Source organism: Xenopus laevis, chromosome 5S (assembly GCF_017654675.1).
Source record: "Xenopus laevis strain J_2021 chromosome 5S, Xenopus_laevis_v10.1, whole genome shotgun sequence".
Taxonomy (NCBI): Eukaryota; Metazoa; Chordata; class Amphibia; order Anura; family Pipidae; genus Xenopus; species Xenopus laevis.
Genome location: NC_054380.1, coordinates 86,656,352 through 86,683,908, shown reverse-complemented (window position 1 = coordinate 86,683,908; position 27,557 = coordinate 86,656,352). Strand labels below are relative to the sequence as shown.

The 27,557-nt window shown below is 41.4% G+C and overlaps 2 protein-coding genes across 2 annotated transcripts; one reads left to right on the top strand and one right to left on the bottom strand.

Moving 5' to 3' along the window:
* The first annotated feature begins 888 nt into the window (after positions 1–888).
* Positions 889–9,906, top strand: LOC108718031 (EEF1A lysine methyltransferase 4). Its single transcript, XM_018265583.2, has 3 exons — positions 889–1,272; positions 6,795–7,078; positions 9,392–9,906. The coding sequence occupies exons 1-3, from the start codon at positions 1,071–1,073 to the stop codon at positions 9,677–9,679; spliced, it is 774 nt and encodes a 257-aa protein (XP_018121072.1). The 5' UTR covers positions 889–1,070; the 3' UTR covers positions 9,680–9,906.
* An 835-nt stretch (positions 9,907–10,741) lies between these two features.
* camk2n2.S (calcium/calmodulin-dependent protein kinase II inhibitor 2 S homeolog) lies at positions 10,742–18,311 on the bottom strand. Its single transcript, XM_018265582.2, has 2 exons — positions 17,693–18,311; positions 10,742–12,826 (listed from the first exon to the last, which is right to left on the bottom strand). Exons 1-2 carry the CDS (start codon positions 17,859–17,861, stop codon positions 12,756–12,758), a joined length of 240 nt encoding a protein of 79 aa, XP_018121071.1. The 5' UTR covers positions 17,862–18,311; the 3' UTR covers positions 10,742–12,755.
* Between the last annotated feature and the right edge of the window lie 9,246 nt (positions 18,312–27,557).

Sequence of the window (27,557 nt, the reverse complement as noted above, 5' to 3'; positions counted from 1 at the left end):
TGAATCCCAGTTCAGACCTGATTGCGCTTAACCTTTTATAATCAGGCAGATATTAAATGTACATCTTGCATGACTAGGGTTGCTACCTGGCCGTTATTTTACCGTCCTGGCTGGTAAAAATGATGGTTGATCCCAATGTTATTAATAGATAAATACATAGGAAGGACAGTATTTTTTCTAGAAAAGGTGGCAACTCTATGCATGACTGATTAGTGACTAATTTAGGTGCATGCTGCCAACAACAATCGAGCATACATGTAATTTACTTGCTGGGCAGCTATTAGGATAGGTGTGCATATCTTTACAGGGGTGAGGTAGCAGTACTACCACTGGTGCCTGTTTAGGTCCAGACTGTGGATTCTGGCAAGTGGCAAATGCTAGAATGAACACTGTAAAGTTCTAGACACTATTTATTGATTTAAGGTGGCCATACACGGGCAGATTAAAGATGATGATATTGATCCTTTAGACCGATTCGGCAGCTGATCTGCCAGTGTATGGGGATCTCCCCAATCAATATCTGGCCATGATATCGATTGGGGAGTTTTGATTTTTCAGGCGATCGAGGACTGCATTGGCTAGTTAATGTAGTCCTCGCCCATTCTCTGCGTTGTAATCCGATCATTCGGATTAACCCGATATCAATCTAATGTTGGCATATTTGGGAAAGATCTGTTTGTTTGGCAATTTTATTGTGTACAGCCACCTGCACGGCCATTTTAAAGTTGACAATGGATCAGTAGTTATACATGAATCCCACTAGGTGGAGACACCAGGCCAAGTCATAGCATAACATTTTGCATTGCTTTGCTACAGTCCAACACGGAATCGAGTTCAGCTAAACGCGGGGCTTAGTTGAGCCCCCTGCTGGCGACAGCTCTGAGTATGGCTATATTTCTACAAACATTTGCGGAAAAAAAAGAGTATAGCTGAGGATTGCTTAAACTAAAGTGGGTCGCTATCTTTGCCACAACTGCTATACTGACATTACGCTATCGACCACGCTGAAATTACCATCACACTCTGCTGTAACTATACACGAAACATGTCACTTACAAGCGCATAGGCCCATGGGTAGGAAACAACTTCCTCCCTACTTCCGCACAGAGGAAGCTGCACGTGTCCGGATGTACAAGGAATCTCGCTACTGGGATGCCCGCTACCGGGAAGAGAGGGATCTGCCCGACGGCTATGATTGGTTTGGGAGATACCAGGGTTTTCGGGAACTTGTCGTTAGGGAGCTGCAGGCTGGGGCCCGAGGGCTAGTACTCGGTACTGCTATATGCACGTTTTCTCTCAAGGCTTTTTCAGTGTTTGTCATCTAACAGGCAGTTTCAGTATTTGCTCTATGTCATTCAAGAAATAACAGAAAGCACATATTTCTTAATTAAAGCAACAGGCAGAATGTATGTTTAGTACAAATAATTGAACAAGGGGTGTACTGCCCGTTTAAGTGGCAAGCAACACGTTGCCTGTGTTAAAGGGGACATATAGCATACATTTTCACAATGCTTTAAACCATTTCAAATAATGTAAAATAGAAGAGAGTGTTTTTATTTCAATACCTTTTGCATCAAAAAACGCCTGTATTAAGGTGGCCATACACGGGCCGATAAAAGCTGCCGACAGACCAAGTCGGCAGCTTATTGGCCCGTGTATGGGGGCCCCCGACGGGCTTCCCCGATCGAGATCTGGCCGAAAGTCGGCCAGATCTCGATCGGATGGGGTTAAAAATCCCGTCGGATCGCGGCCGCATCTGTTCGTTGATGCGGTCCCGCGATCCGACCGCCCGTTTGGCGAACGCTAGGATCCGATCGTTGGGCCCTAGGGCCCACGATCGGATCAGCCCGATATTGCCCACCTCAAGGTGGGCATACCGGAGGGAGATCCGCTCGTTTGGCGACATCGCCAAACGAGCGGATCTATCCGTGTATGGCCACCTTTAGCTTGAAAACTGTTCTCAGCCCTCCCCCTTTGAAACTTCCTGTCTCAGACTCTTCAGTATCTGAACTGCAGCGACAGCTCTTTCTGTATAAGCTATAGAGCAACAGCCAATGAGGGAGGAGTGGGCGTGTCTGTGATGTCTCTCTCAGTCCTTCCCTGCAGACTTCTGTTAACCCTTACTGCTGGTTTTCCCTTCCCTGCTCCTTTCTCTCCCTCTCTGTCCTATTTATGTAACCACCTCTCTGCCCTGTTTGTTTTCTTCCCCCTCCCTTCACTGCTTGTTCCTTTCTCTTGCCCTGCAATAATTGTGGAAAAGAAAGGAAAGCAAATTTCTGTATAAATAAAACATAATCTGCTGCTAAATGTATTTTATTCTTTTCTGGGGGCAATGAGCAGTTAGTGTAAGTACCATAGTCATTTTCTACCCAGTATTATGTTGTATACAACCAGCAATCAACGTCCTTTTGGGGTTTCCTTTGTAACTCCCTGCATCTGTTATTATATGTTATACAATTCCAGCAGCTGCATTTATTCACTTGCAACTCCCTGCACCTCATTATAAATTGTTCCATAACAGCTGCATTTCTCCTTGCAACTCCCTGCACCTGATCATAAATGATCCCAGAACAGCTGCGATTATTCCCTTGCAACTCCCTGCACCTCTCTATAAATTGTTCCATAACAGCTGTATTTCCTCTTGTAACTCCCTGCATTTCCCCTTGCAACTCCCTGCATGTGATAAACAATTATCCCAGAGCAGCTGTATTTATTCCCTTGCACCTCCCTATAAATTGTTCCATAACAGCTGCACTTCCCCTTGCAACTCCCTGCACCTCCCTATAAATTGTTCCATAACATCTGCATTTTCCCTTGCAACTCCCTGCACCTCCCTATAAATTGTTCCATAACAGCAGCACTTCCCCTTGCAACTCCCTGCACCTCCCTATAAATTGTTACACAACAGCTGCATTTCCCCTTGCAACTCCCTGCACCTGATCATAAATTGTTACACAACAGCTGCATTTCCCTTGCAACTCCCTGCACCTGATCATAAACTGTTCCACAACAGCTGTATTTCCTCTTATAACTCCCTGCACCTGATCATAAACTGCTCCACAAGAGCTGCATTTTACCTTGCAACTCCATGCACCTGGTCATAAATTGTTCCAGAACAGCTGCATTTTACCTTGCAACTCCCTGCACCTGGTCATAAATTGTTCCAGAACAGCTGCATTTCCCCTTGCAACTCCCTGCACCTGGTCATAAACTGTTCCACAACAGCTGGATTCTCCTTGCAACTCCCTGCACCTGGTCATAAATTGTTCCAAAACAGCTGCATTTAACCTTGCAACTCCCTGCACCTGGTCATAAATCGTTCCTTAACAGCTGCATTTTACCTTGCAACTCCCTGCACCTGATCATAAATTGTTCCAGAATAGCTGCATTTCCCCTTGCAACTCCCTGCACCTGGTCATAAATTGTTCCAGAATAGCTGCATTTCCCCTTGCAACTCCCTGCACATGGTCATAAATTGTTCCAGAACAGCTGCATTTCCCCTTGCAACTCCCTGCACCTGGTCATAAATTGTTCCAGAACAGCTGCATTTACTCCCTTGCAACTCCCTGCACCTGATCATATATGAATATGAAGGAAAACAAAGCTACAGCTGCTGTTCTGCAATAGCATAACAGTGAATACTAATGGACACTGTTTGTACAAGTGATATAATGTAATAGAGGCAGGGAGTTGCACAGTGTATAACAATATATTATGGACTATAGATTATGTCCAGGTACAGGTGTGACTGATGCCTATTTGCTGTGGAACACATGACAATACTGTTGTACTTTAAATAAAAGAAAATACTATTACAGTTTGTATTAACCTTCACATATATTGATTAATGTTGAGCATGTAAGATATATAGTTATAAGTGAATGATCAGGCAGCAGCATAAGACAATTATGTGCAGGCTGGACACACAGGACAGAGGGTGGGAGGGGTTTGGCTGCTACAGCTCAGGAGTTCAGCCTGTCAGTCAGTGCTGTGACCACTTCCTGTGAGAGAATGAACAGACACTCCCACTCTTCATTTCAGCCTAGCTTCTGACCTGAGAGGTTCTCTCTGCAGCTCTGATATAATGACAGTTCTAGGAGGTAAAATGCTTTCAAAACGTTTTTCTTTCTGCATCATTACATGTTTTGAGGAAGGATGTGCAATATATCTGAATATGAAGGTTATATGAAATGTCCCCTTTAATATACCCACAGTGCCTTATTGCATCCCTGCATTCTGAGCCCAAGAACTTTCCTGCTTATTGGATATAGATAATGTTTATTTCTGCTAACACTTGCTTTTGAGCATAATTTCATATGGTTGTAGTTTGTATGTCCATGTTTTTGTTTGAATCTTGCCTGCCAGGGCCGGATTTACATAGTGGCCCACTGCCGTTCGTCGCCCATGCTCCCCTTTATTCATGTACATTTTCATAATCAGGACTGGAGCAATGGGGATTGGGCATGGGAAATTTACAAAATGATTGTATCTCCTGCGCATCCCCAGTTTTTTTTAACCGATGTGGGTGTGGTTCCGCCCCCTAAAATCCTGCCGCCCTAGGCCCAGGCCTTGGTGGCCTTTCCACAAAGTCACCTGAAATGGTTTTCCCCACCAGAAGTGCAGCTAATAGAGCTATGCTGGACGGAGCTCCCGGTGTGGGCAGCCATGTTGTATATAGTGCACATTCGCATAATAAACGACTACATTTGCTCCTAATGCATATGTGGATGAGCATCACAAAGTTACATCAAACGTGTGCACATAATGAGCAAATTGTGACACTTGATCATAATGTGTGTGCCCCAACACTGCTCACGCTGGGTGCACCCTTCAGGTCAGGCAACCTATCTCTGGCGAGGGTTTTTTTAAATAAAACTGTTGTTTCCCCCAATCGGAGTGCAGACTCTATTAGCTCCTACCTCTAAAGGAGGAAACTATTTCAAGTCACAGGTGCCTTTTAATTGCTGTGATTTTTCAGAGACGGCCACATCAGCAAAATACCCGTTGTGCCACACACAACATAATGGACCCTTGGTGTTGTATAATTCCCCTGACTTGATTCAGGAGCAAGCTGCTCATTGTAGCAATTAGAATAGAACAGCACCCACGACTAGCTGCTAATGGTAAGGGAAAAGACTTAGCAGGGTGCAGATTATTTGTAGCAGCTCCTATAGTCCTGTAAGAAAAGATTGTTTCTGTGACAAGTAAAAGCTTTGTGAAGGTAACACAACCAAGCTTAAACCCTCAGTGAGTATGTCTCAAAGACACATGGTAAAATCATTGATTATATCAGGGAAATTATATAAATACCACTGTAGCAACATGAGACATCTTAATTAAAGCCTAAATCCAGCAGTAATTAAACTGTCTACAAAAATGCTACAAATTGTATACACAAGATTGCCCTCCTATGGAGCTAGGCACATTAATACATGTCAGCCATGGTGCTTGTGAATGTGGCTGCTGACAATTTGGGGTTAATATAATAATGATTCCAGATCTGAAAAGCAGAGAGCGTCAGTCTGTTTTTAAAGGACCAGTAACATCAAAAAAAAATATTTAAAAATTCGTTAGAGCACAACGAAAAATAAACATCAAGACAAATGAAATTTTTAAATAGCAAAGCTTTTATTAAGAAATAACTTACAGAATGTCCACTTCCTTTCCTTTTCAGAAACGGCGAATAGGCGACCATCCAGTGTGTAGTGATTGATTTCTCCTGCCTGGCTATTCACTGACAGACGTCGGCTTCCCTTCCACTGGCCTGACTGTGTAGTCTCCCGACGCACACTTGCTTCCTTATACTGCCTCGCAGCTTTTCACTGTGCTTCCCTCCACCGCTCACCTCCCTCTCAGCATGCACAATCCAGTCTCGGCATTCCTCTGCATTCCAATAGCGCACATATCCTACACATGGAAGACACAGACCGGCTTATGCAGTCTGTGTCTCAATCGCACTCTGTTCAGCAATTTAGTCGGATCAAGTGTTTGTATCCAGATGGTGTGTACTGAGTCAGGCGTCTCTCGTTCAGCCAGCTCGCCTCCCCCAAACCCAGGCATGCACATTGTGCTTTTTGCTTTGCCATTACTTTGCTACAGGCAGAAATACATATGAAATACATTCCCCCTGCACAGTGAAAAGCTGAACAGAGTGCAATTGAGACACAAACGGCATAAGCCGGTCTGTGTCTTCCATGTGTAGGATATGTGCGCTATTGGAATGCAGAGGAATGCCGAGACTGGATTGTGCATGCTGAGAGGGAGGTGAGCGGTGGAGGGAAGCACAGTGAAAAGCTGCGAGGCAGTATAAGGAAGCAAGTGTGCGTCGGGAGACTACACAGTCAGGCCAGTGGAAGGGAAGCCGACGTCTGTCAGTGAATAGCCAGGCAGGAGAAATCAATCACTACACACTGGATGGTCGCCTATTCGCCGTTTCTGAAAAGGAAAGGAAGTGGACATTCTGTAAGTTATTTCTTAATAAAAGCTTTGCTATTTAAAAATTTCATTTGTCTTGATGTTTATTTTTCGTTGTGCTCTAACGAATTTTTAAATATTTTTTTTTGATGTTACTGGTCCTTTAACTGTTACAGGACTGGCTTAGCAGATGGAGATGCAGTGAGCTGTAAAGTAGCTCTATAACTCGTGGCCAGAAATTGCTCTTTGTGGGTTAGAACGTTCATTCATTTAACCGCACCTGAAGCAGTATTCAGCTACTAGAGTGTTCTCATCATGTGTCTGTAACATAAAGCCTTAATAAGATGATTTATCTCCACATTCTCTGTCTTCTATTGCAGGATGTGGCACTAGCTCTCTTAGTGTGGATCTTCATGAAGAGGGGTTAAGTCCTCTTGTAAGCATTGATTACTCTCCCATATGCATTAAGGAGATGGCAGAGAAACATGCTGGACGCAATGGAATGAGTTGGCTTGTTATGGATGCTCGGCAACTTCAATTTCCTGATGGGAGCTTTGACTTTGTCATTGAAAAGGGGACTCTGGATGCCATGATGGTGGGAGAGAGAGACCCATGGAGAGTAACATCCGAGACAGTTGCCTTGATTGATGAAGTTTTAAGTGAGGTATTTGTTACTTTTCAGCTCACGAAGACATTGCTGTGCGTGTAGTGGGATCTCTTTACCGTAAAACATGCCTTACACAAACACGTGCTCTCAATGTAATAGGGAAGCATGGATCACCTCATACCATGTTTTATTTTGCTGCTTTTTCGTTGTTTAGAGAGCAGGTCTATCTCTGAATTATTTTTGCATTGTTCAGTTTTTATTTTGTAATGAAAAACAAAACCGCAATTTGTGTTAGTAAGAAGTATATATATCGCATCACAGACAATTTAAAGGGGATCTATTTAAAGGTGGCCATAGACTCAAAGATCCGCTCGTTTGGCGACATCGCCAAACGAGCGGATCTTTCCCCGATATGCCACTAAACAGCATGGCTATATCGGGGGTAATTCGATGCGCCAAGGGGCTCCAACGGGTCGGTCGGTTAGAAATCCAACCTTCCCGATCGATATCGTGGCCAGATAACGATCGGGAACACCCGTCCGAAGCCCCCATACACGGGCAGATAAGCTGTCAAATCGGTCCAAACGACCGATATCGGCAGCTTTATCTGCCCGTGTATGGCCACCTTTAACCCAAACAAATGAATAGAGCTAAACTTATTCAGAGTTCTCCACTGAGCACTTGGGCATTTTACATTAATTTTCTAGTTATTTTACAGTTAATACTATTAGCTAGTTTTATACAGCTAATACTATTGTTAACTGACTATACTGGAAGTGCATAAAAAATGAATAAACAGTTATGGTCACTGATAATCTGAGGCTTTCCGAGGCATTCTTAAACATGTCAGTGTGCTAAGTAAATATATGGTTACTTTATAGAATATAACTAACACTAATTGGGTGTATATAAATGGATTTAAAGTTCTTTCTGATACATTGCTATTATTTTATATTGGGTTTTGTAACTCGCAGTTTGCTAAAGCAGATATTTTTAGTGAGCCTTGATGTTCTGTCTCTGACTTGGTGTACCTCTTCTGTTTTCATTAATATATAATTCCCCATGGTCCCAATGTCTGCAGAGGCACAAATTAGGCGCCCATGTTAAGACCATATCTAGAGCTATTATAGTTACCCTCGTTTATTTTTATTTTCATTAACAACATTTTTAAAAATAGTTGCTGGTTCATTGGTATGATGTCACAATATACATATGAAGCATAAAAAAAGTAATAAGGTACATTCAGTTTCACTTTGTCAGAAGGTATGAGCACAGCTGTGTCTTTTTATTTTCTTGCATACAGTGTACATTTGCTGTAGCTGCTCCACGGTTTGCAGTAGAGAATCTTAACAGGCAGTGCACACAAACTAACTTCATATTTTATATATTATACATACATACAGCAGATGAGGGTCCACTACTGTGTTAGTCTGTGTCCCACCTCTTCTGATTCTTATTCATTTCAGTCATTTTCTCCCTTCACAAGTCTTTAACTTACTTTAGGCAAATGATAAATGGGTCATTTTCTCCTTTGGGGTATAAAGATCCAAATAACTGAAAGATCTGTTATACGGAAAAGCCCAGGTCCCGAGCATTCTGGATAACCGGTCCCATACTTGTACTTGTATTGGCTGACAGTATTTGCCCATTTATGGCTTCTAGTTTTATGTCAGGGTCACTGACCGAAGCAGCCAAAAAAAACTCTTCCCCTTATGTCATGCAAGCACAAAAGTAGTTTGTTTTTTTTTCTTAAAGAAACAAATCAACACTGCTCTTTACATAGTTTTATGTATCATAGAGTAAACACTCATTACTGTGGCAACCGTGTTTGTTCAGTTGTTCCTCAATCAGTGTCCAATGTGTCATTTTAGTGCCAACTTTTTTTTTTTTTAATAAATGTTTATTTTGCTTTAGAAATTCATATGTGAAAATGTAAATGTTAAAGCTGGTTTTAAAGCATCAGTCTCAGAAATTCTGTATTTTGCTGTAGGAGTTGTCACTCCTTCCCCCTCATCATTGATGAGAGTACATACTGTAATTCTTTATGCAGCCACAATTATATTTCATTTCATTAGTTATTTTTAGTTATTTTACTTATTCCTGCAAACCACCTACCTCTTTAATCTCTCTTCCATGAGCAATACTTCTCAGTCAGTTGCTTATTATTGTGACCCTTCTTCATCCCATTTACTTTTATAACAATTTGCTGTAATGCAGTGCCTGTTTCTGCTCTATACCAATGATATTGTAGCAATTAAAAATACCATTATACTTTTTGCACATAATGTTCTAATTTCTAGTCACTATGTGGCACAGTTATAATTATCTTTAAGTCTAAACTTCTCTTCTTTTTTTGTTTTTGTTTTGCAGGTTAGTAGAGTTCTCTCTCCAAATGGATGCTTCATCTCTGTGACCTTTTCCCCCCCTCATTTTCGTACATGTCACTATGCTCAGCCCCCCTATGGCTGGTCTGTATCGTGTAACACTTATGGCAGTGATTTTCATTATTTTCTGTACACAATGCATAAAGGGGAGAAACTGACACCTCAGGACTTAGAGCAGGGTCAGAGTTTGCATAGACCGTATATTCAACCAATGCACCTTCCAACACTCTCTGATAAAGATGATGAGGACTTCTTAACAAACATCCAGATCTGACCATTACTGCAGTGAATGAGAAGCCAAAGACCCTTCTATTTAAAAAAAAAAAAAAAAACTTTGCAAACAAATAAACGTAAATGCTTGCTGTCTACTAGGTGGCTGTCAATATTCTCACTGCCAGAAGATGGGCAATAGGATGGAATTCTTTTTATTTTGTTTCTTATTGTGAAAATGTAATTTTTACAGGCTATAATAAATAATACATTCTACCCATTCCTTTAAAACATGAGTGTGTGTGTATATCTATCTATCTATATTTATTTATCTATCTATCTATATCCTTAAAATAGACAGTTCAGGGTCTGCATAGAACATTCTTTCGTCACATAATTACATTTATTTGTGTAGCTGGGAGCTGCCATATTATTTATATCAACTTGATGAACTGAATGAATCTATAGGACATCTCCAATTAGAGGTCATAAACAAATTATTCTCCGCTGTTCTTTTCTGTGGAAGTGTTATGGAATAAGCAATTACTAATGTATTTCTGCAATAGGAATACAAATTGGCAGTAAAGGAGTACACTGTGCACACAAGATTGCCATCATGCTCAGAATCACAAGATGCTAAATTTGGGATGATTATTTATTTTTTAAGATGTTAAAATGTAAAACAGTGCATGTTTTCTTAAACATGAAACATAACTTTCTATGTTGGATCACCAGTAAACATACATATACTTAGGTTACCAAATCAGATTATCTGAAATATCAGGGACACTTCTAGATAATGGCCTCACAGGCTGCACTTCATCAAAAGGCAATTATACTGTAATGAGAAAAGCCAAGTAAAGTACATTTTAGTGTAATTGTCCCTGTTTTCAGATGATCAGACAACCTTACATTAATTTATCAGGTACACCTGGTGTTTCTTTTGCATAAATTGCTGAGACTGTCTTAGACTGCATTTATCATGATGCATTTCAATACAAATAAATTTAAGGACTGTCAGTAGCTTTTCCTTTTGAAATTAGCAGCATCAACCCACCTGGTGATCATTACGTTTATTTATTCACCAAATACAGTGGAAATGTTGTTAATATACAATGAGTCCTTCTCAGAATGGCACAGCATTGCTTTATTTGAATCAAAATATGATAGATTATTATTATTATTGAATCTAAAGTCCATGCAGAAAACTCAAGAAGCTTTTCAAAAAAAGAAAGTACAAAATTAAAAACACAACTATTTTATCCCAAAGAGGCGGTTAAGAGCTGTTATCTCACATTCAGAGACCACTTAGATTTTTCCGCATCATTCTCCAGATGCATTCACAGTATAAGATTTCAAAATGTAATCAAATATTCTGGCCATTTGAGCCCTTTGTTCCACACAGGCCAAAGCATGACTTCCAGCAGGAATGGAGGTGCCATCACCAGGCATATAACATGCCATCTCACCAAGTGCTCATGTGTAAACTGCCACTTTAATGTGTATTCTCCAAAATGCCCCTAGATGAGAGGATCTGCTTTGCAAATGCTGGTGAAATTTAAGTGTGGTATAAGGAATATCAGCATTTACAAATAATGTGTTCATTTTGAGCCAGGCAGCAAAAGCACAGAGAAAAAAGTCACATATCTGTTGCTCAAGAATGTAAGAGTGATGCACGAAGGAACTGCAAGCTGAGGCAGAAATCTATGCAATCATATACAAGCATTATAAAGGAAGTAATAGTCAAAGCTTAGCACTGTAGAGATAATTATTGTGGAATGCTTATATTCATGTTAAATGTGCAGAAACATTAAATGGACACATACCTACTATGAGCCAATGAGAGAGATATATATATATATATATATATATATATATATATATATATATATATATATATATATATATATATATATATATAGGATTGCATTATATAAAAAAAAGCTTAGTATATAGTCATCCATGGATAAGACCTAATAAATAGAGCAAGCTACATATTAGTGTATGTTACCAGTACAGAATGGACAAAAAGCTGGGACAGTGAGTCACAGTAGGCAGTACCTGCATGTTATATGAGCCCTGGTAAGGGCACCTCCTTTTGACTGCCCATCACCTCCATCAAACCAGCTGAAAGTGCTTCAGCATCCTGAAGGTGGCTGCATCTCTGATGTGAGCTTACACGGTCACCAGCATATTTCAGAATACATATTATTATTAACAAAGATTTATTTATAAAAATACAAATGTAGGGAGTCCTGTTAAAAAGGAGCGTGCTGGGTAGGGGATGAAATCGGAAGCTCATGCAAGAGATGGAGCAAATAAAGTCTTTTCTTGCTTGGTTTTTAGTCAGCAAAGGGACGGCCTGTGTCTGCTCTGCGCCCTCCAGCTGCTCTGCTTCCGACCTGCTGGTATCTTGTACATGTGGCTAAGTGAATCAAATCAAGTGAAGGGGATGCATTTACCCAGTCTATGTCCCACAATTAAAAAGATGCTGGTACATGGGTGGGGTGGGGGAGACATGGTATAAACTATCACAATTTAGACTCTATATATGTATATATATAGACAGACACATGTCTATATATATATATATATATATATATATATATATATATATATAGATATGATAATGAGCAGGTATGTTCCCTGTGGGTCCATTCACACACAAAGATTATTACTTGACTACAGACAATTCATTGTCAAATGATAAAGTGCATTTCTATCAGCCTACAGACCCCTGGAGTGTACACTGAAGCAGGAGGCAGCACCTGGCAATAGCTGGAGTCGACAGGCACAGACTCCATGGTGCTCCAGTCTACAAGTATCTTCTTGGCATAGGGGCAAATGCTGGGGGTTAGCTATAACATGGACTTAGACTCATCACTGCCCCCAAAGCCCAGGATGAAAGACCATGAGAAGTTACAGAGAAAGGTGCTGAAATGGACAGCTCCCTATTCATGTGGTAGGGAGCCTGATGGCACCGTCAAGAGACCTGCAGAGGGTCTGGATCAAGGTGGAGGGTGGAGATTTGCCAGCAGCCTCAAAGCCTTTCCTTCTTCTCCATGTCCACAAACATGCACAGCCAAAAGTGCTTACAAATCAGGGAGGAGTGTGTGCGCTGAAGAGCAACCACTTCCACCTTATACTCCGGAGGGAGACTTGTCCGACACCCCCTTCAGCACCTCGTCTATTCTGTCATCTTCAATAACAACTGAGGAAAGGGAGAGACATGGGATCAGGAAGCTACAGCAGAGTAAGGAAATGACTGCTGTCAAGGTAAGATGGACAAGGTGGAGTAGGAAAGTAAAATAAAAAACAGGAGAAGACAAATGAAGGATTTATGTAAGAGGTGAAGTGGACAACAAGAAGGACAAATATGTAGGAGAGGGATAACATGGGGAAATTCATTTATGTAGAGACAAAAGTGCCTTGAATTGTGAAGCTGAATAGCATTATATAGCCCCCTGTGTTTACAATAACATGTAATAAAATCTAATTCTAATGATCAGATGCATAGTCATTTTATAACTCATTCCTGCCTGCAGTGTAATATACCTCTACAGCCATAGCAGTGCACACACACACTCCACTCTCTCCATTTAGTACCAGATTTCTTCATCTCATATAAAATCATTCGGAAAAACAGAACCTCAGACAGCTCCAATACTAACATGCAATTCAGCCCTGGTACTTTAATGCCATTAGCCAGTATGCTTTTCTTGAAAACAATGTGTTTCTGAGGTTTTAAGACTTAGCATTTGATATTAATGTGCTGTTTGATTGGCAGCTGAACGATGTTGTTTTGTCTTTATAATGTTATATTTTATTTTTCATAAACATATGCTGTTGAGCTTTCAGCAGTGAGTCATTAACAGCTGAGCAGCAGGCATGTATTGTACAAAATAAGTCTAATAACCATAACCTGAGAGGATAATGCTTTCTCAAAAAAAAACAGGATATACAAGCTGTGAAAAATTACACGCTGGGAAAATGAAGTCCTGTAAATAGCTGGGTTGTTAGTGTTATCCATGTCCTTATATAGTGGTGTATCTACACAGGTATCTTCAAATGAAAACCATATACCAAGTATGCTAACTGCAAACACACTAAAAATTGTGGCAGGCCCAGCCTGGAAAGGCCACAAAGGCTGGACCTAGGGCTTCAGGATTTTAGGGGGTGGCATGCCGCCCAACCGCAACCACATTGGTTCCAAAGAACTGGGGATGCACAGGAGATACAATAGTTTTTCAAATTTCCCATGTGCCAAACCCCAGTACTCTGAACCCAATGATGAAAATTAGTGCATGTGCATGAATAACTAGGGGGGACTAGGGGAGCTCACTATGTAAATCTGGGCCTGGTTAGTGGATTAGTGTTCATATGGGTCATATCTTGCATTTTACGCTGGCAAACCAGATTTGCTCTTTCAGTGGGATGTTATCTCTGGACCCTTCCAGTCTGATGGGTTGTTTCAAACCCTCCTCCCCAAAAAATTACATTGTCAACATTGTCCATTAGTTAATAGACAATATTGACCATGTATTTTTTGGGAGGGGAGAATTTTAGTTTTTTTTTTAGTGTAACCAATCCATCAGACTGGTTAGGCCCACAGACAACATTCCACTGCAGGAACAAATTTGGATTGTCCCCTTGCCCACAATGGGTTAGTGGGGCCCAAAAGAGCAGAAACAACCAAACAACTAGAAACCAATAAACTACCGGTATGGGATCCATTATCCAGAACCCCATTATCCAGAAAGCTCCTATCACAGACAAGCTGTCTTCCATAGACTCAATTTTATTGAAATAATTAACATTTTTGAAAATGATTTCTCTTTTCTCTGTACAAATAAAAAAGTACCTTGAAATTCTTCCCAACTAAGATAATTAATCCTTATTGGAAGCAAAACCTATTGGGTTTATTTCATGTATTCATTATTTTCTAGTAGACTTAGTAGTAGGACCAGTAACATAAAAATATTTTTTTTAAAAATTAGTTTCTACTTAACAAAAAAACCCAAAAACACCAAGGCAGTTTTAACTTTAAATTCGCAAAGTCTTTATCAAGAAATTACTCCTCTCTGCTTGTGCTCCTCTTCAGAAGTGGTAACAGGGCTACGATCCATCATGCGGCCCTCGATTTCTCCTCCCTGGCTATCTCCTATAGAAGGCAAGGAGGAGAAATCGAACACCGCACAATGGATGGCCGCCCTGTTGTCGCAAGCAGAGAATCGGTAAGTAATTTCTTAATAAAAACTTTGCAAACTAAAAGTTAAAACTGTCTTGGTGTTTTTTTTCATTAAGTAGAAACAAATTTTTTAAAAAAAATTTAAATTACTGGTATGGTTTAAGGTATGAAGATTCCCATTACAAAAAGATAAAAATATCCATTATCTGGAAAACCCCAGGTCCTGATCATTCTGGATAATAGGTCCCATGCCTGTACCTCATATGGCTGAAGGGATGCACTTGTTTATACTTATAAATTCTACAGTCTAGATCCTAAATATAGGCAAGAGAGATAGTAAGAGCCAGGTAAGGATGATCAGAAAACTGACATTACTTATAGCAATTTGGATGCAACATACCATGATTATGCCAACTATCCAGTAACAGTATATATGAATGAAACTCTTACTCCTGGCTCACACAATCTGCATAAACACATATTAAACCTTCCTGAAACTTTTTGATGGGCTATGATTTATTTTTTATTCATGATTCTTTATCTATATATATTTACCTATGTGTTGTGAAACTACAGGTAACTACCAACATAAAGAAACACATGCACAAAGTATCTTATTTGGGTGCTGGACCACTGCAATCTTGTGCAACACCTTCACTATATTTCACCATCGGGTTTAAAAGTGGCTGAATCAATACTGGAGAAAAACCATGAAAAACTCAGTTGTTACTGTTCTTTTGCCATTGCAGGCACTACAACAGAACTTTCCCAATGTGTCTAGCTGGTTTTGGATATGGTAAACAGAAGAGCCATTACTTTCACCATATTATACCTTTAATTGCCCGCTGGAATTTTTATTCTGCATCGTTCCATTCTGATCTGAAACCCCCAGGTCCCTGCATGATGGGAGCAAGTAAAAAATGCTGTAAAGCTTCTTTTGGTATGTAACACACATACTCCTCTTTAAGAATGGGTGAAGATGACTCATCTGACCATATGCCTATTTCCCACTGTTCTGTAGATCTCTGCCAGTGTATTTTGCTCTTACTTGGGGTAATGTGATTTTCCACTGTAAACCAACCATAGCCATATATGCTTCTGCCCATAAAAGTGTCTGGCTGATGGTGTTTTTCCCTTAGAACATCACCTTAGCAATTGTTCCTCCTGAAGCATCAGCAAGTTCAACAATGTTCCTAACTGTAGCTGCTGAAAAATTGGTTGTAAATACTGTTCCTCTGTCACTACAAATTCCTATTGCCATGATAAACAAAATATCTGCCATCCAGGGCTGTCTGGTGTTTTTATACTTATTATTACATCCAGAACCACCTGTGTAGAAGCACCTGCTTCACATATATTTCACACCCTCTGTTATTTCCTTTATTTTGCCAGTAGTCTGCACATTTATGTATACATTAGACCACATCTGTAACCAGCGTATCCACATGTCCCTTTGTTTTTCTCACTACATATCTGTACAACTGCGCATCTCAATGTCTATAAAACTGAAGAGCAACCATAGTATCTGTACAACTGCCTTGCTTGGAGATGCCATTTTCGAGTGCCGTCTCTTGAAATGGAATTCTCATTAATCTAGAGATTTATAACACACAGAATTGCGAATTCAGTCTAATTCTGCCATTTGAAAAATCCATGTTTATTTCTGTCTTTTAGTGAAATATATGACCGGAGATTGGGTTGAATTGAATGGACTTATGTCCAATGACTCAATAATTACGTTGTTATTGATGACAGACCTGGCAATATTATATATCTGTATACCTACACACATGGCAATCTGATATGAGTTGGTAGTACACTCATATGTAAGTATATGTGCCTGGGAATAAATTATGCCATTTCTAATATTCAGTTGTGCAACATGTGCACTGAATTTTATGGCTGCATCTGTACGACTGTGTTATCTCTGCCTGCATTTAAGGTATGACTGATTGCCAGCAAATCTCTGCAGCTCTTTTACCACTTCAGCATATGTTAGAAATCAATTCAGGAAATATGTATATAAAGTAATGGGCAGCTTCTACAGTATAACTGTGTCTCTGTATCTACACGGCAAGAACTGCAGCCCATCAAGGCTCTGCAGCACATATATGATGCATTTATGTGTGTATGTGTGTGGCATGCAGACAGTTATTAGTAGGCATGTAGATACAGTGAGTACCTTATCTGGATCACTACTGTTTGTCTGGTTTGGCTGTGTGTGCTTTGTGAATGGTAAGAGGCACAAAGGTAGAATAACATCCATGCCAATCCATCCCAATCACACACATACATACCAAGCAAGTGCACACATGCTTATTCTATACAGGATCCAGCTGCACCTCTCTGTATATCTATACACAAACCTCTACATAGTAATACACTAAACCAATCTCAGGGATATAGACACACTGAACTGCTGTTACATGAGCCAGTGAATGAGCTTCCATGGAAAAGAAAACATGACAGAGGAACTAGGGAAGGGAGGGAGGATGCGCAGTGGGGAAGCAGGAATGAGAAACAGAGAAATGGCTGAAAGGTTAGGAAGAAAAGACATCATTAGCAAAGAGCTAGGGATACACAGACAGATGATGGAAGGACTAGGAGGGAGAAAGACATATGGGTAAATTGCAAGGGATGAATGCAGCTAGGATAAAATGAGATACTATCGTTCCATGGGTGGATGGAGAGATGGTTAATGGCACAGATAAATAAAGCCAGTGGGTGCTGAGGGCAGGAATGAGACTCCAGATACACAAGTGGTTGAAGAGGGTCATTAGGGAGGAGGGCAATGAGGGGGAGTAGAGAAGGGTCAGGCTGTAGGCAGGGGCATGTACATGAATAACCAGGTGCACATGAAGATGTCTTCATTACTGCCATTCTGCTCACCTCTCTTGGCTCTCCCAATCTGCCCCAGTTTGGGGGGTCTTTTCTGCTGGTTGCCCCCAAAGAAGGCGCTTGTATCTTGCAGACGACAGCTGAAAGAGATCTGGCCGACCTCTCCATCAGAACCATAATGCCCCATCTTCTCATCACTGTAGGGCAGGATCTCAGACATGTCGGCTGCACCGGAGGGCTCCAAGAAGACCTCGCTTTGTACAAATAGGAGGGGGCGGGGACGCTAATGGCGGTTTAGCAAAAGATAGGTGTTTGGCACAAAGAACACAGAGCGATCTCCTGGCTCCAGCCGATTGGGAGGCACCGGCGTGGACACTGGGCAATACCCGCGGAGCCTGCAGGAAGCAGCAACAACACGGTGGCTCCCAGCTCTATGGAGAGGTTTGAGGGAAAGCTAGAGAATTCTACATCATAGGGAGAAGCAATGGCAGGATGACGTCATGCGCGGGGGGGGGAGGTCTGACATCAGGAGGCGAGTGCGGAATAACAATGACACTGCAGCAAAACAAGGAATCAACTTCACTGAAAGGAACTCAGGAGAACTGGAGCGGGCGGGTAGTTCCTGGTGGAGATGAAACATGCACGGGGCAGGGTGAGGGAAGCACAGGGACTCATGTAGTGCTCGGTCATGCCGGGGAGGAGGAGTCATTGACTGGGATGCAGGACTCGATCTTTATTTTTGAATGAATGATGTAAGTGTCCCCTGGGTCCATGTACTACCAAACAGCCCTAAGCCCAAAAGGGATGCGCCTCTGTCAATTTCTGCTCCAGGTGTTGCTCTTTAGACAAGATGGGAATTTAACTATAGCTGGAGGGCCGTCCTAGTCTAGATCTGAAACTCACTCTGGTTCTGCAATGACATTGTGATGGTAGCAATCTCCATAATGGCACTCTCCCTGCCAGCAGGGGAACAGATCTGGCACTTTTCATGGAAGATGGTGGGGAGGCTGGGATGTCCAACCTAGTGTCCTCCTAGCCTTCAACAGCTCCTATCATCCTCTGTTAGTGGAATGGCAGATACTTTTGGACACACTTTTGATGCAGTGGCATCACTGAATGCGTAACTAAATGCTTTGGCCCCCACCCACACAAAAAAATTGTTGCAGGGGCCCGGCACCCACAGCATCCCTCCGCTACTAAACTCACCAATCCGCCTGCTCCCCACTCCTGGGCAAATGCCAGAGGGGCTGCTATAAGGTGCCATAGAAAGTCAATATTTAGTGGGCTGGTAGGGGCTATTTGGGCCTCTGTGTGGGCTGATTGGGCCTCTGCAGGCCCGGACTGGCAATCTGTGGGTTCTGGCAAATGCCAGAGGGGCTGCTATAAGGTCCCATTGAAAATCAGTATTTAGTGGGCTGGTGGGGCTGTTTGGGCCTCTATGTGGGCTGAATGGGCCTCTGTGTACCTGAAATTCCAGGGCCTATTTTAATTCTCAGTCTGGACCTGGGCCTCTGTGTACCTAAAATGCCAGGGCCGGACATGGCGGGCACCCCTAGGCCACGTGGTCCTAACACCCGGGCCGCACTACCTCACGCAGGCGCAAGAGTGATGGCATGTAAGCGCCAAAGCACTGGGGAGCAGCGTGTCCCCAGTGCTCCCCATAGAGCGGCTGGGCAGAATTCCGCCCCGAAAAATGTGCCACTCTAGGCCCGAGCCTATGTGGCCTCGCCACAAATCTGGGCCTGGGATTTATTACAAATATAAAGGAAGCAGACCCCACGATCATGGGTGTCCATAGAAGGGGGCAAGAGGGGTCCAGTTGCCCCACCCTGACTTTTCCAGCTAGTTCCAAAAAATTGTAAATTTAATTCCCAACAACAAAAAACATTTTTAAACTTCCCACCCCAAGGCAAACCTTACACTGATTATCTCCTGCATTGTCATGCATCGGTTCATCTTAAGTGGGATGCTACCCTATGTGCTACCCTATTAGCTTACTTGCCCCCCCCCCCCGGAAAATTTTCTGCTTACATTCATGCTGCGATCTGGCCACGCTGGGCTTATGTGCTTAGCAAACAGATCATCGCCCATGAAGGCTGCAGTTTCCCAATGGTCTGTAACTGTATTTATACATATGGCTTTTTTTAAAGCTCCATGATGTGTAAAATCACCAGAAGACAGAAAAAACATTCCTAAATAGCGAAAAATCTTTTTCTTCTATAATGCCATACATTATTTTGCATCTGAAACAAATATTTTACAAATTAGTAAGAAATGGCTAGTATAAATAAATCTACTGAGTGCCTTGTCTGCCTTTGAATCTTAGAATGAGTTTGATATGCTGGTCATCAGATTTTATGGTCACTTTGGATCTGTCTGGACTTGCATTGAATGAACTGTGTTGTATTGCTTCCTTAGAATCTTTCAGTTCAGCTGAAAATTGGTGCTAAAACAACTCAGGGGAACAATTTCATCTATGTCTGCTCCTTTGACATTGTTAGTAACAGCAGGATTATTAGTATATTCCTGGTTTTTTTTTTATAAATGATACAATGAATGCAATTCTTGGTAGTGTGCTCCTTTGTACCATAGTATAGATGGCTGTGGGTTAAAATTATAATTAGTGTAAGGAAGAAGCGAAATAATTGACAAGAAACATAATAGAGATGTGAAATGGAGGAATGGATAGACGTGGAGTACCATTAGGTGACTCATTAAAAAGTCAATTGCTTTGTTTGTATCACATTTAGGTGTTTTACCCATTACTGTGTTCTGCCACAAATACATTGTCATCCAGACACAGTTACTCATTCCCAACATTAATTATTGGCACAGAAATTGACTATTGAAATGCCTGAAAAACAAACACTGACACATTGAATCACTGCACAATGACAGACATTAATAGCTGGTTATATATGGAACCTTTTGAATCAGTGGTCGATGTATTAATGTAATTCAGCACTGGGGGGTAGCACAGAAATGCAAAACAGATTTTAGAATAAGCAGTGCCTTGAAGGAATTGTGATGCAGCACTATGAAGCCAAGGTTTGATGCAGAATGCAGGGGGCAGCATTATCCATGAGGCTTCTGATATGTAACATTAAACCAGAAAAATGAAATATATGTAATGCCTGTACGCTACTATTTAACTTGATAAGATATTGTATACAATAATTATGTATATTTTTATTTATATAGTGATACTTATTTATGTAGCACTGTTTAGCAGAACAATAAATTAATGGAACAGACTGCACACACTGCTATGCAAATATTATTCGATGATCTACCCGTGACATAATTGTAATTGCCTCTTCAATTGTGTCTCCTTGAATATACTCGATGTATAATGCTCCTCAAACTCCAAAAGCAGACATTGCTAGTACTGCTTAAAATGCATTAGACTATTGTTTTCTATGCTATTTGCTATGCCCTCACATGAAACAGGGCTTGGTTGGCTTCTGTTACAGTTTAACCAATGACCCATTTCTATTCAAATTATGACATGTTGAGGTACGCTGAGTAAGATCAACCTCCTATCGCTGTCAAGCCCTTAAACACAATACATGAACATTTAAAATATGCATATTGGTGGCCTCTGGCATACAAAAAAGCCTGCACACTGGTGGCCTTGGGTTGGACTCAAATAAATTTGTGCAAGAAACATAAGAATGCCATGGACCTAATGTACAGTAATGGGAGAAGTCAATACCTGACGAGGACAAGAAGGTGAAAAGTTGATAAAGTATGTAAGGGGCTAAACATTTAAGGGGAAGTAAAAACATGGCTAAAACAAAATTAGGGATGCAACAGATTCAGGCTGAATCCTAGCATTTTTTGCAGGATTCAGAACTGGCAGGGGTATTTCTGGGGTTTCGCTGCCTGAGGCGGACCCCGACGCTTACCTTTCCGAGCACCGGAGAGGGTCGAGGCAAAGATTATGGTATTGGCCATGGCTGACCATGTTCTTTGGGACATTAGGCCACAACCCATCTTGGTTCTTATAATGGGATCATAACCAGGCCTGGATATATATCTCAACAAGTAGGCACATTTAACCATGTCCTTACCAAACCATGCCCTTAAATAGCCCACCCCTGCCACACAGTGATCAAATATCACAGTGTCTCCTCTGCATCATATATAACAACTACCCCAGCATCAAATGGCACTGAGTCCACCAACACCCCCCCACCGGCCCAGACCTGCTTTCTACAGCTGCGAGTTCCTGCACTCCAGTGCTCCTTTGTGTGGGGGACTTTTGTATTAACTTACAATAAAACACAGTTTATGTAAAAAATTCAGTGATTTTTTTTTTAGAGAACTATGTAATGTACAAAGAAGCTAAAGTGAACATTGGGGAAACTCCACTGACCCCCAATGAATTAAAAAAAAAATTACTGTAAATTCTACAGGCATCCAATGAACTGGTTTTCATTTATAAACATTGGGCAAATTTGCAAGTGGGCAACCAATCAGATGATTACTTTCACTGTTCACCTTGCAGGTGGCTGAAAAAAGCTAATCACCGATTGGTTGCTGTAAGACTCGCCGGGAGACTTCCTCAGCGCCTTACCTCCCGGTGTGTCTCTCCCCGAATGACGGCGCGCATGTGTACACTTCCACATTCGTCTGTGACGTTGGCGTCCAACGCTGAGCGTATTGATGCCTGCGTCATGATGTCATCAGGCTGCGTCTGAATTGGAGTTTTGGCGCCAAAGATTGTTTAAAAGACCTGTCCACCATTTTGCTGATGCCCAAGCTGGTTTCAGTTATCTGTTCCTGCCTAAGCATCTGATTGTGTTTTATATTCCTGGTTTTGACTCCTGCCCGATCCTTGACTACGACTTCTGCTGCCTGCCTTGAACCCTTCGCCTGACTTCAAATACGTCTTCTTCTTTGCCCCTGCCGGTACCTCGCATACAAACTTGTTATGCACTTCATGTTGACTTCCGCAGCAGAAAGTCCGGTGCCCCAAAAGGGCATCTGTGAATACCGGAAACCAACAGGATTCTCCACCCATCAAGGTTCCAGACAACGCGGTCGTTACAGTTGCTATGGGTTACTTCACAGGTGCAAAGTTGCCTATTGTTTATAAATGAGCACCACTGACTTATTAGAACATTAATTCATGGAAGCAGAATCACAAGTATTATTTTAGAGTACTATCAACTTTTTATATTGGTATCATATTTACTGAATTATATGATATGTTACCTACATGACCTTTTTGGCAGTGGAGTCACTAATAATTGGGCCAAACAGCAACATCATTAGGCCCTAATATTTTGAAACAAGACATTTTCCATAAACATATATTGCAGCAACTTATTATTCAGCATCTCACTGGGCTAGCGAGCACATGGTGTAGTATAGTCCAGGGTTGCATTGTCTGGCATCACTGATAGAATGGACATCCAGAAAGGTCCAAAAATGAAAAAACTCCAGGTGTTGCATTCGCTCTATTTATCTCTTAACCTGTTCTGAAAATTATAGTATATTTATGGGTAGTATTAGTATTCTCCTGATAAACATAATTAAGCAAAAAAAACCCAAACATGATTTCAAAGAGTTTGCATGTAGGAAGCATGGGCCATTCTGACAAGCAACCAATTAGATGAGTACTACGCACTACAAGAAAGCACAAAGCAGAAGATAAACCACTGTATTGCTGTTCTCTTCTGGCTGCATTAAATACCACAGCAATGCCACAATTGCAGATTTACATTTCTTGGTATTTTGCATAAATCACAACAAAATGTGTCAACATGTACGTCATAATGTTTGTATTCAGCACAGGACTCACAGATGAACACAAGCATATTGCAGTGACTAAACCTATTATGGTAGAATGAGTCTTAAGACACTCCTCTTTGTTATATTGTTACGGCTAAAAGAGTGCAGCTATTTTCCCTCCCTATAAGCAAATATTCTTTTCTTTTTCTACCTTTGTACTCCTTTGCTCAGCGCAGAGGCTGTTTTGATGTAAAATAACACAACTCAGCTTCAGGCCCGGATTTGAGGAGAGGCCACCAAGGCCCGGGCCTAGGGTGGCAGCATTTTAGAGGGCAGCATGATGCCCAACCACACCCACATTGGTCCAAGAACACTGAGGATGCGCAGGAGATATGATAATTTTTTAAATTTCCTGTGCTTCGATCCCCATTGCTTTAGTCCTGAGGAGGAATATTTGAGCGAATAAAAGGGAGGTGACGGGGGCGACGAATGACAGTGGGCCTAGGGGCGCCCGCTATGTAAATCCAGCCCTGCTCAGCTTGAGAGATTTGGGGTTCCTGCCTAGTTGACATCTATCCTATAATATTGATTTCTTTGAAATAACGTTTATGTAGATATCTGTACTATAATCCAAAGCACTTTCATAATGTATAAATACCCCTGCTCTGAGAGAAGATGAGCTCTTGCTGTGCACTGTGTATGAAATTACAGCCATTGGGGAAGTGTTAATAATTCTGCAACTGAGCAAGGAAAAGAGATGGATGAAGAATATAATAATGTTATCTGAAACATGCTGGAAGACAGGGGGAAGAGAGGGGGGAAAGAGAAGTGGAGGGAGAAGGGGGCTGGGCTGTAGATGAGGGAGAGTGTGTGGGTGTAAAATAACGAAAAGGGAAAAGAATATGAAAAGGAGGAGGTAAGAATGAGAGAAGGTGAAAATTAAAAGGGAAGGGGGATCACAAAAAATAAGAGTGGCTGAGATTAGAAAAAGACAAAATGTAACTGAAGGAAAATGAGGCAGACGTTATTGAACAAGATAATCTAATAAAAAACATACCTAACAAAAGGAAAGAGAGGCGCACATGAGTAACGCAATGTGGTCACATGGGCACTAAAGAGGCAAAGAGTGCTTCAATCCCTGATTCATACAGATAATTGTGGTGCAAGAGTTGAGGGGTAATTTACAACTTGAAGTGCAGTTAGAGTCCAGGAGTTCCCTGCAATCACAAAATACCTTTTGTTAAAGGTACTTGCATCAAAATGAGTGCTAAATCGAGAGCTGTGCACCTATTAATATAGGGGTTCCCTTCACACCCAGCGCCAGTTTGTGCAGTACATCTGCACCTAAAGAATTGGAGGTAGATTTCACTTGCAAACATCGGAAATGATGCCAGGCAGTTGTGTCAGATTTGTTTGTGTAGTTGTGTTAATTTTGCAGAATCAGCCGCAATTGCATTAGGTGCTGCTCAATTGCGTCAGTATTTATACTGCGTATAAATACTGCATGTGGAAAAAACACATGGTGATTGTGCTCAAAATTGCACTTTGCTCACTGTACTTGAGGACATAAATGAGCTTGCATGTGTACCATTTGTTCTAATCTGTCCAGTTGTCAGGCTGAACAGATGGTGCCCATTAAAGGAAAACTAAACCCTAAAAATGAATATGGCTAGAAATGCCATATATTATATACTGAAGTTACTGAACCAGCCTTAAGGTTCAGCATCTCTATAGTAGTATTGATCCAGGCCTTCAAAGTTGTCATAGGAGTTTCCCATCTTGGATATTGTTAGGAGTGTCAGTGACACACACATGCTCAGTGGGCTTTGAGAAACTGTTGAGAAGCTAAGCTTAGGGATCATCAAGGAGAAAATTAGGTTTACCTATCATATAAGATGATGCTACAGGGTTGATTATTAAATTCTGGTGCTTATTGTGCTGGCTGCCATATACTATGTATATTGTGTGTCGGACCCTAAGCTCAATAACTGACAATATCACAGAGCAGGTGAAGTGAATCGGCAGAAAAGAGGATGGGGAAGATAAGACATCTTTGGAGGCACAGATCTTTACTGATAAAGGGCTGTGGTTACCTTGGGCTGGTACAGAAAATCAAAACAAAATGTACATAATTTCTGCCCTACTTCTTTAATTAAGGCTTAATTCACCTTTATATACTACCCTGTTCAGTTAGTTGATTAAGTGATAAAACCTGTATATTACTATGGCAAAAATCTTCTCCGTTGCACTTAATGCTAACAACCAAACCAGAACCAGTACTACTGCATAAAGTGCAGTAGAAATACCATAACAAAATGTGATTGGTTGCAATGGCTTACTGCACTAGTGCAACTAACCTGATAAGAAATAAGTGTAGGGACCCATGGGGTTAATACTCCCATATGGCTTTAAATGCCTACACTTCCTACTTCGCTAGATGCTGGGCAAAAGCCAATGTATCTAGTTTTGCTTATTAGCATAATGTCTACCTAGGGTTGCCACCTTTTCTGGAAAAAAATACCGGCCTTCCAATATTCTTGCTGTTTCCTATTAATAACATTGGCATCAAGCATCATTTTTACCGGCCAGGCCTGTAAAATACTGGCCAGGTGGCAGCCCTATGTGTACAGTGTATCATTGGCCCAGAGGCTGATGACAAGTTCCTGCCGCACTTCAGCATAGTGCAGAGGGTGGAGCTTCCTCTTTCTCCTGTCACTCCAGGAGAGACTGGATGGTAATGGGAGCCTGGAGTGCAGGACCCAGTAAAGGGAAGGCCATGGTTAAGTCTGGGATACAGGAGTAGTCAGAACAGGGTTGTTCTCTGTAACAGCACTTTCTAGGAAAGTGAGGCAGATAGGACTAGTGAGCAAGAGCAGCATGGCTCCAACTAGGAGGGATAGCAAGGGGTTAGCATACCTCCCAACTGTCCCGTTTTTCGCAGGACAGTCCCGATTTTGACAGCTCAGCCCGCAGTACCAGGTTTGTTACTGAAATGTCCTGACTTTCTCTTTGATCTCCTGCACTGAACAGCCAGAAAAAGATACAAAGTTTCTAACTTAATTGGCTTTTTGCAGAGAGCCCAGAATAGATACTTAGATACTTTTGTAACAGTTTAAGATAAAGAGGTCTCTTGGAAGAACTTAGATTTACATCTTAAAGGGCAATTCACCTTCATAAGCAAAACTGTAATAACACATAATAATCACAGAAATGTGTTCAAACTTCCATAACCTGCCAAATTTTGGAAAATGAACACGGTAATTAGGGGGTGTGACCACAAAAATGGGCGTGGTCAAAATAAATCTTTTTTGTCCCTCTTTCTGTAGCTCTCCCCTCAGGCAAGACTGGCCTGTAGTGTAGGGATCACAGCCTAATATGAATTTAGGTTTAGTGATTTCCAACATGTGGGGTCCATCCAGGTCATGGTACGGAGATCCTGAGTGTGCATCTATCCATGTGGTACACTATCTCCACAGGGTTGTGACATGTATGTGATAAACCTCAGTGGATTATGAGTATCAAAACCCTGATTTGAGCTTTAAGAGAATAAAGCCCGTTCTTTCCTTTGTTCAAGAACCTTCTGGCGTCCAACACTTGTGGTCACGCACCACAAGTGAGCTGTAGTTGCACAACACCATTCCTTACCCTTTCAAGTAGCAAAGGCCCATCCTGTGGAGACAGGATCAGATGCTAGGCTACACAAGTTCTAGACTATCCTAGATGGGGTTACAGAAATTCTTAAGCCTGGTGCAGAAATATAATGTTTGTAGATCCTTGGATACTTGGTCTGCATAGGAGAGTTTGCTTTGGCCAATAATGAATTCCTTATTCTGTCCACATGAAACTCCAATCATTAGAGATGAGAGATTATATGGAGACCAGCATATATTGCTATATACAGACAATCAACATAGGCTCTGTTGCCCTGGAGCAGAAGTTATAGGCAGATAGCATAAGGTCATAATAGGTTAAATCAGTGTTATCCAATCTGCAGCCCTTGAACTACAACAGGAAAAGGGGGAAAACAGAAGCTACTCCATGGGGTGTGTTTACGAACATTGAAGATAAATAGCACTGGTGATGCTGTCTATAGCAGGGATCCCCAACCTTTATAACCCATGAGCCACATTCAAATGTAAAACAGTTGGAGAGCAACAGTAGCATGAAAAAAAGTTCC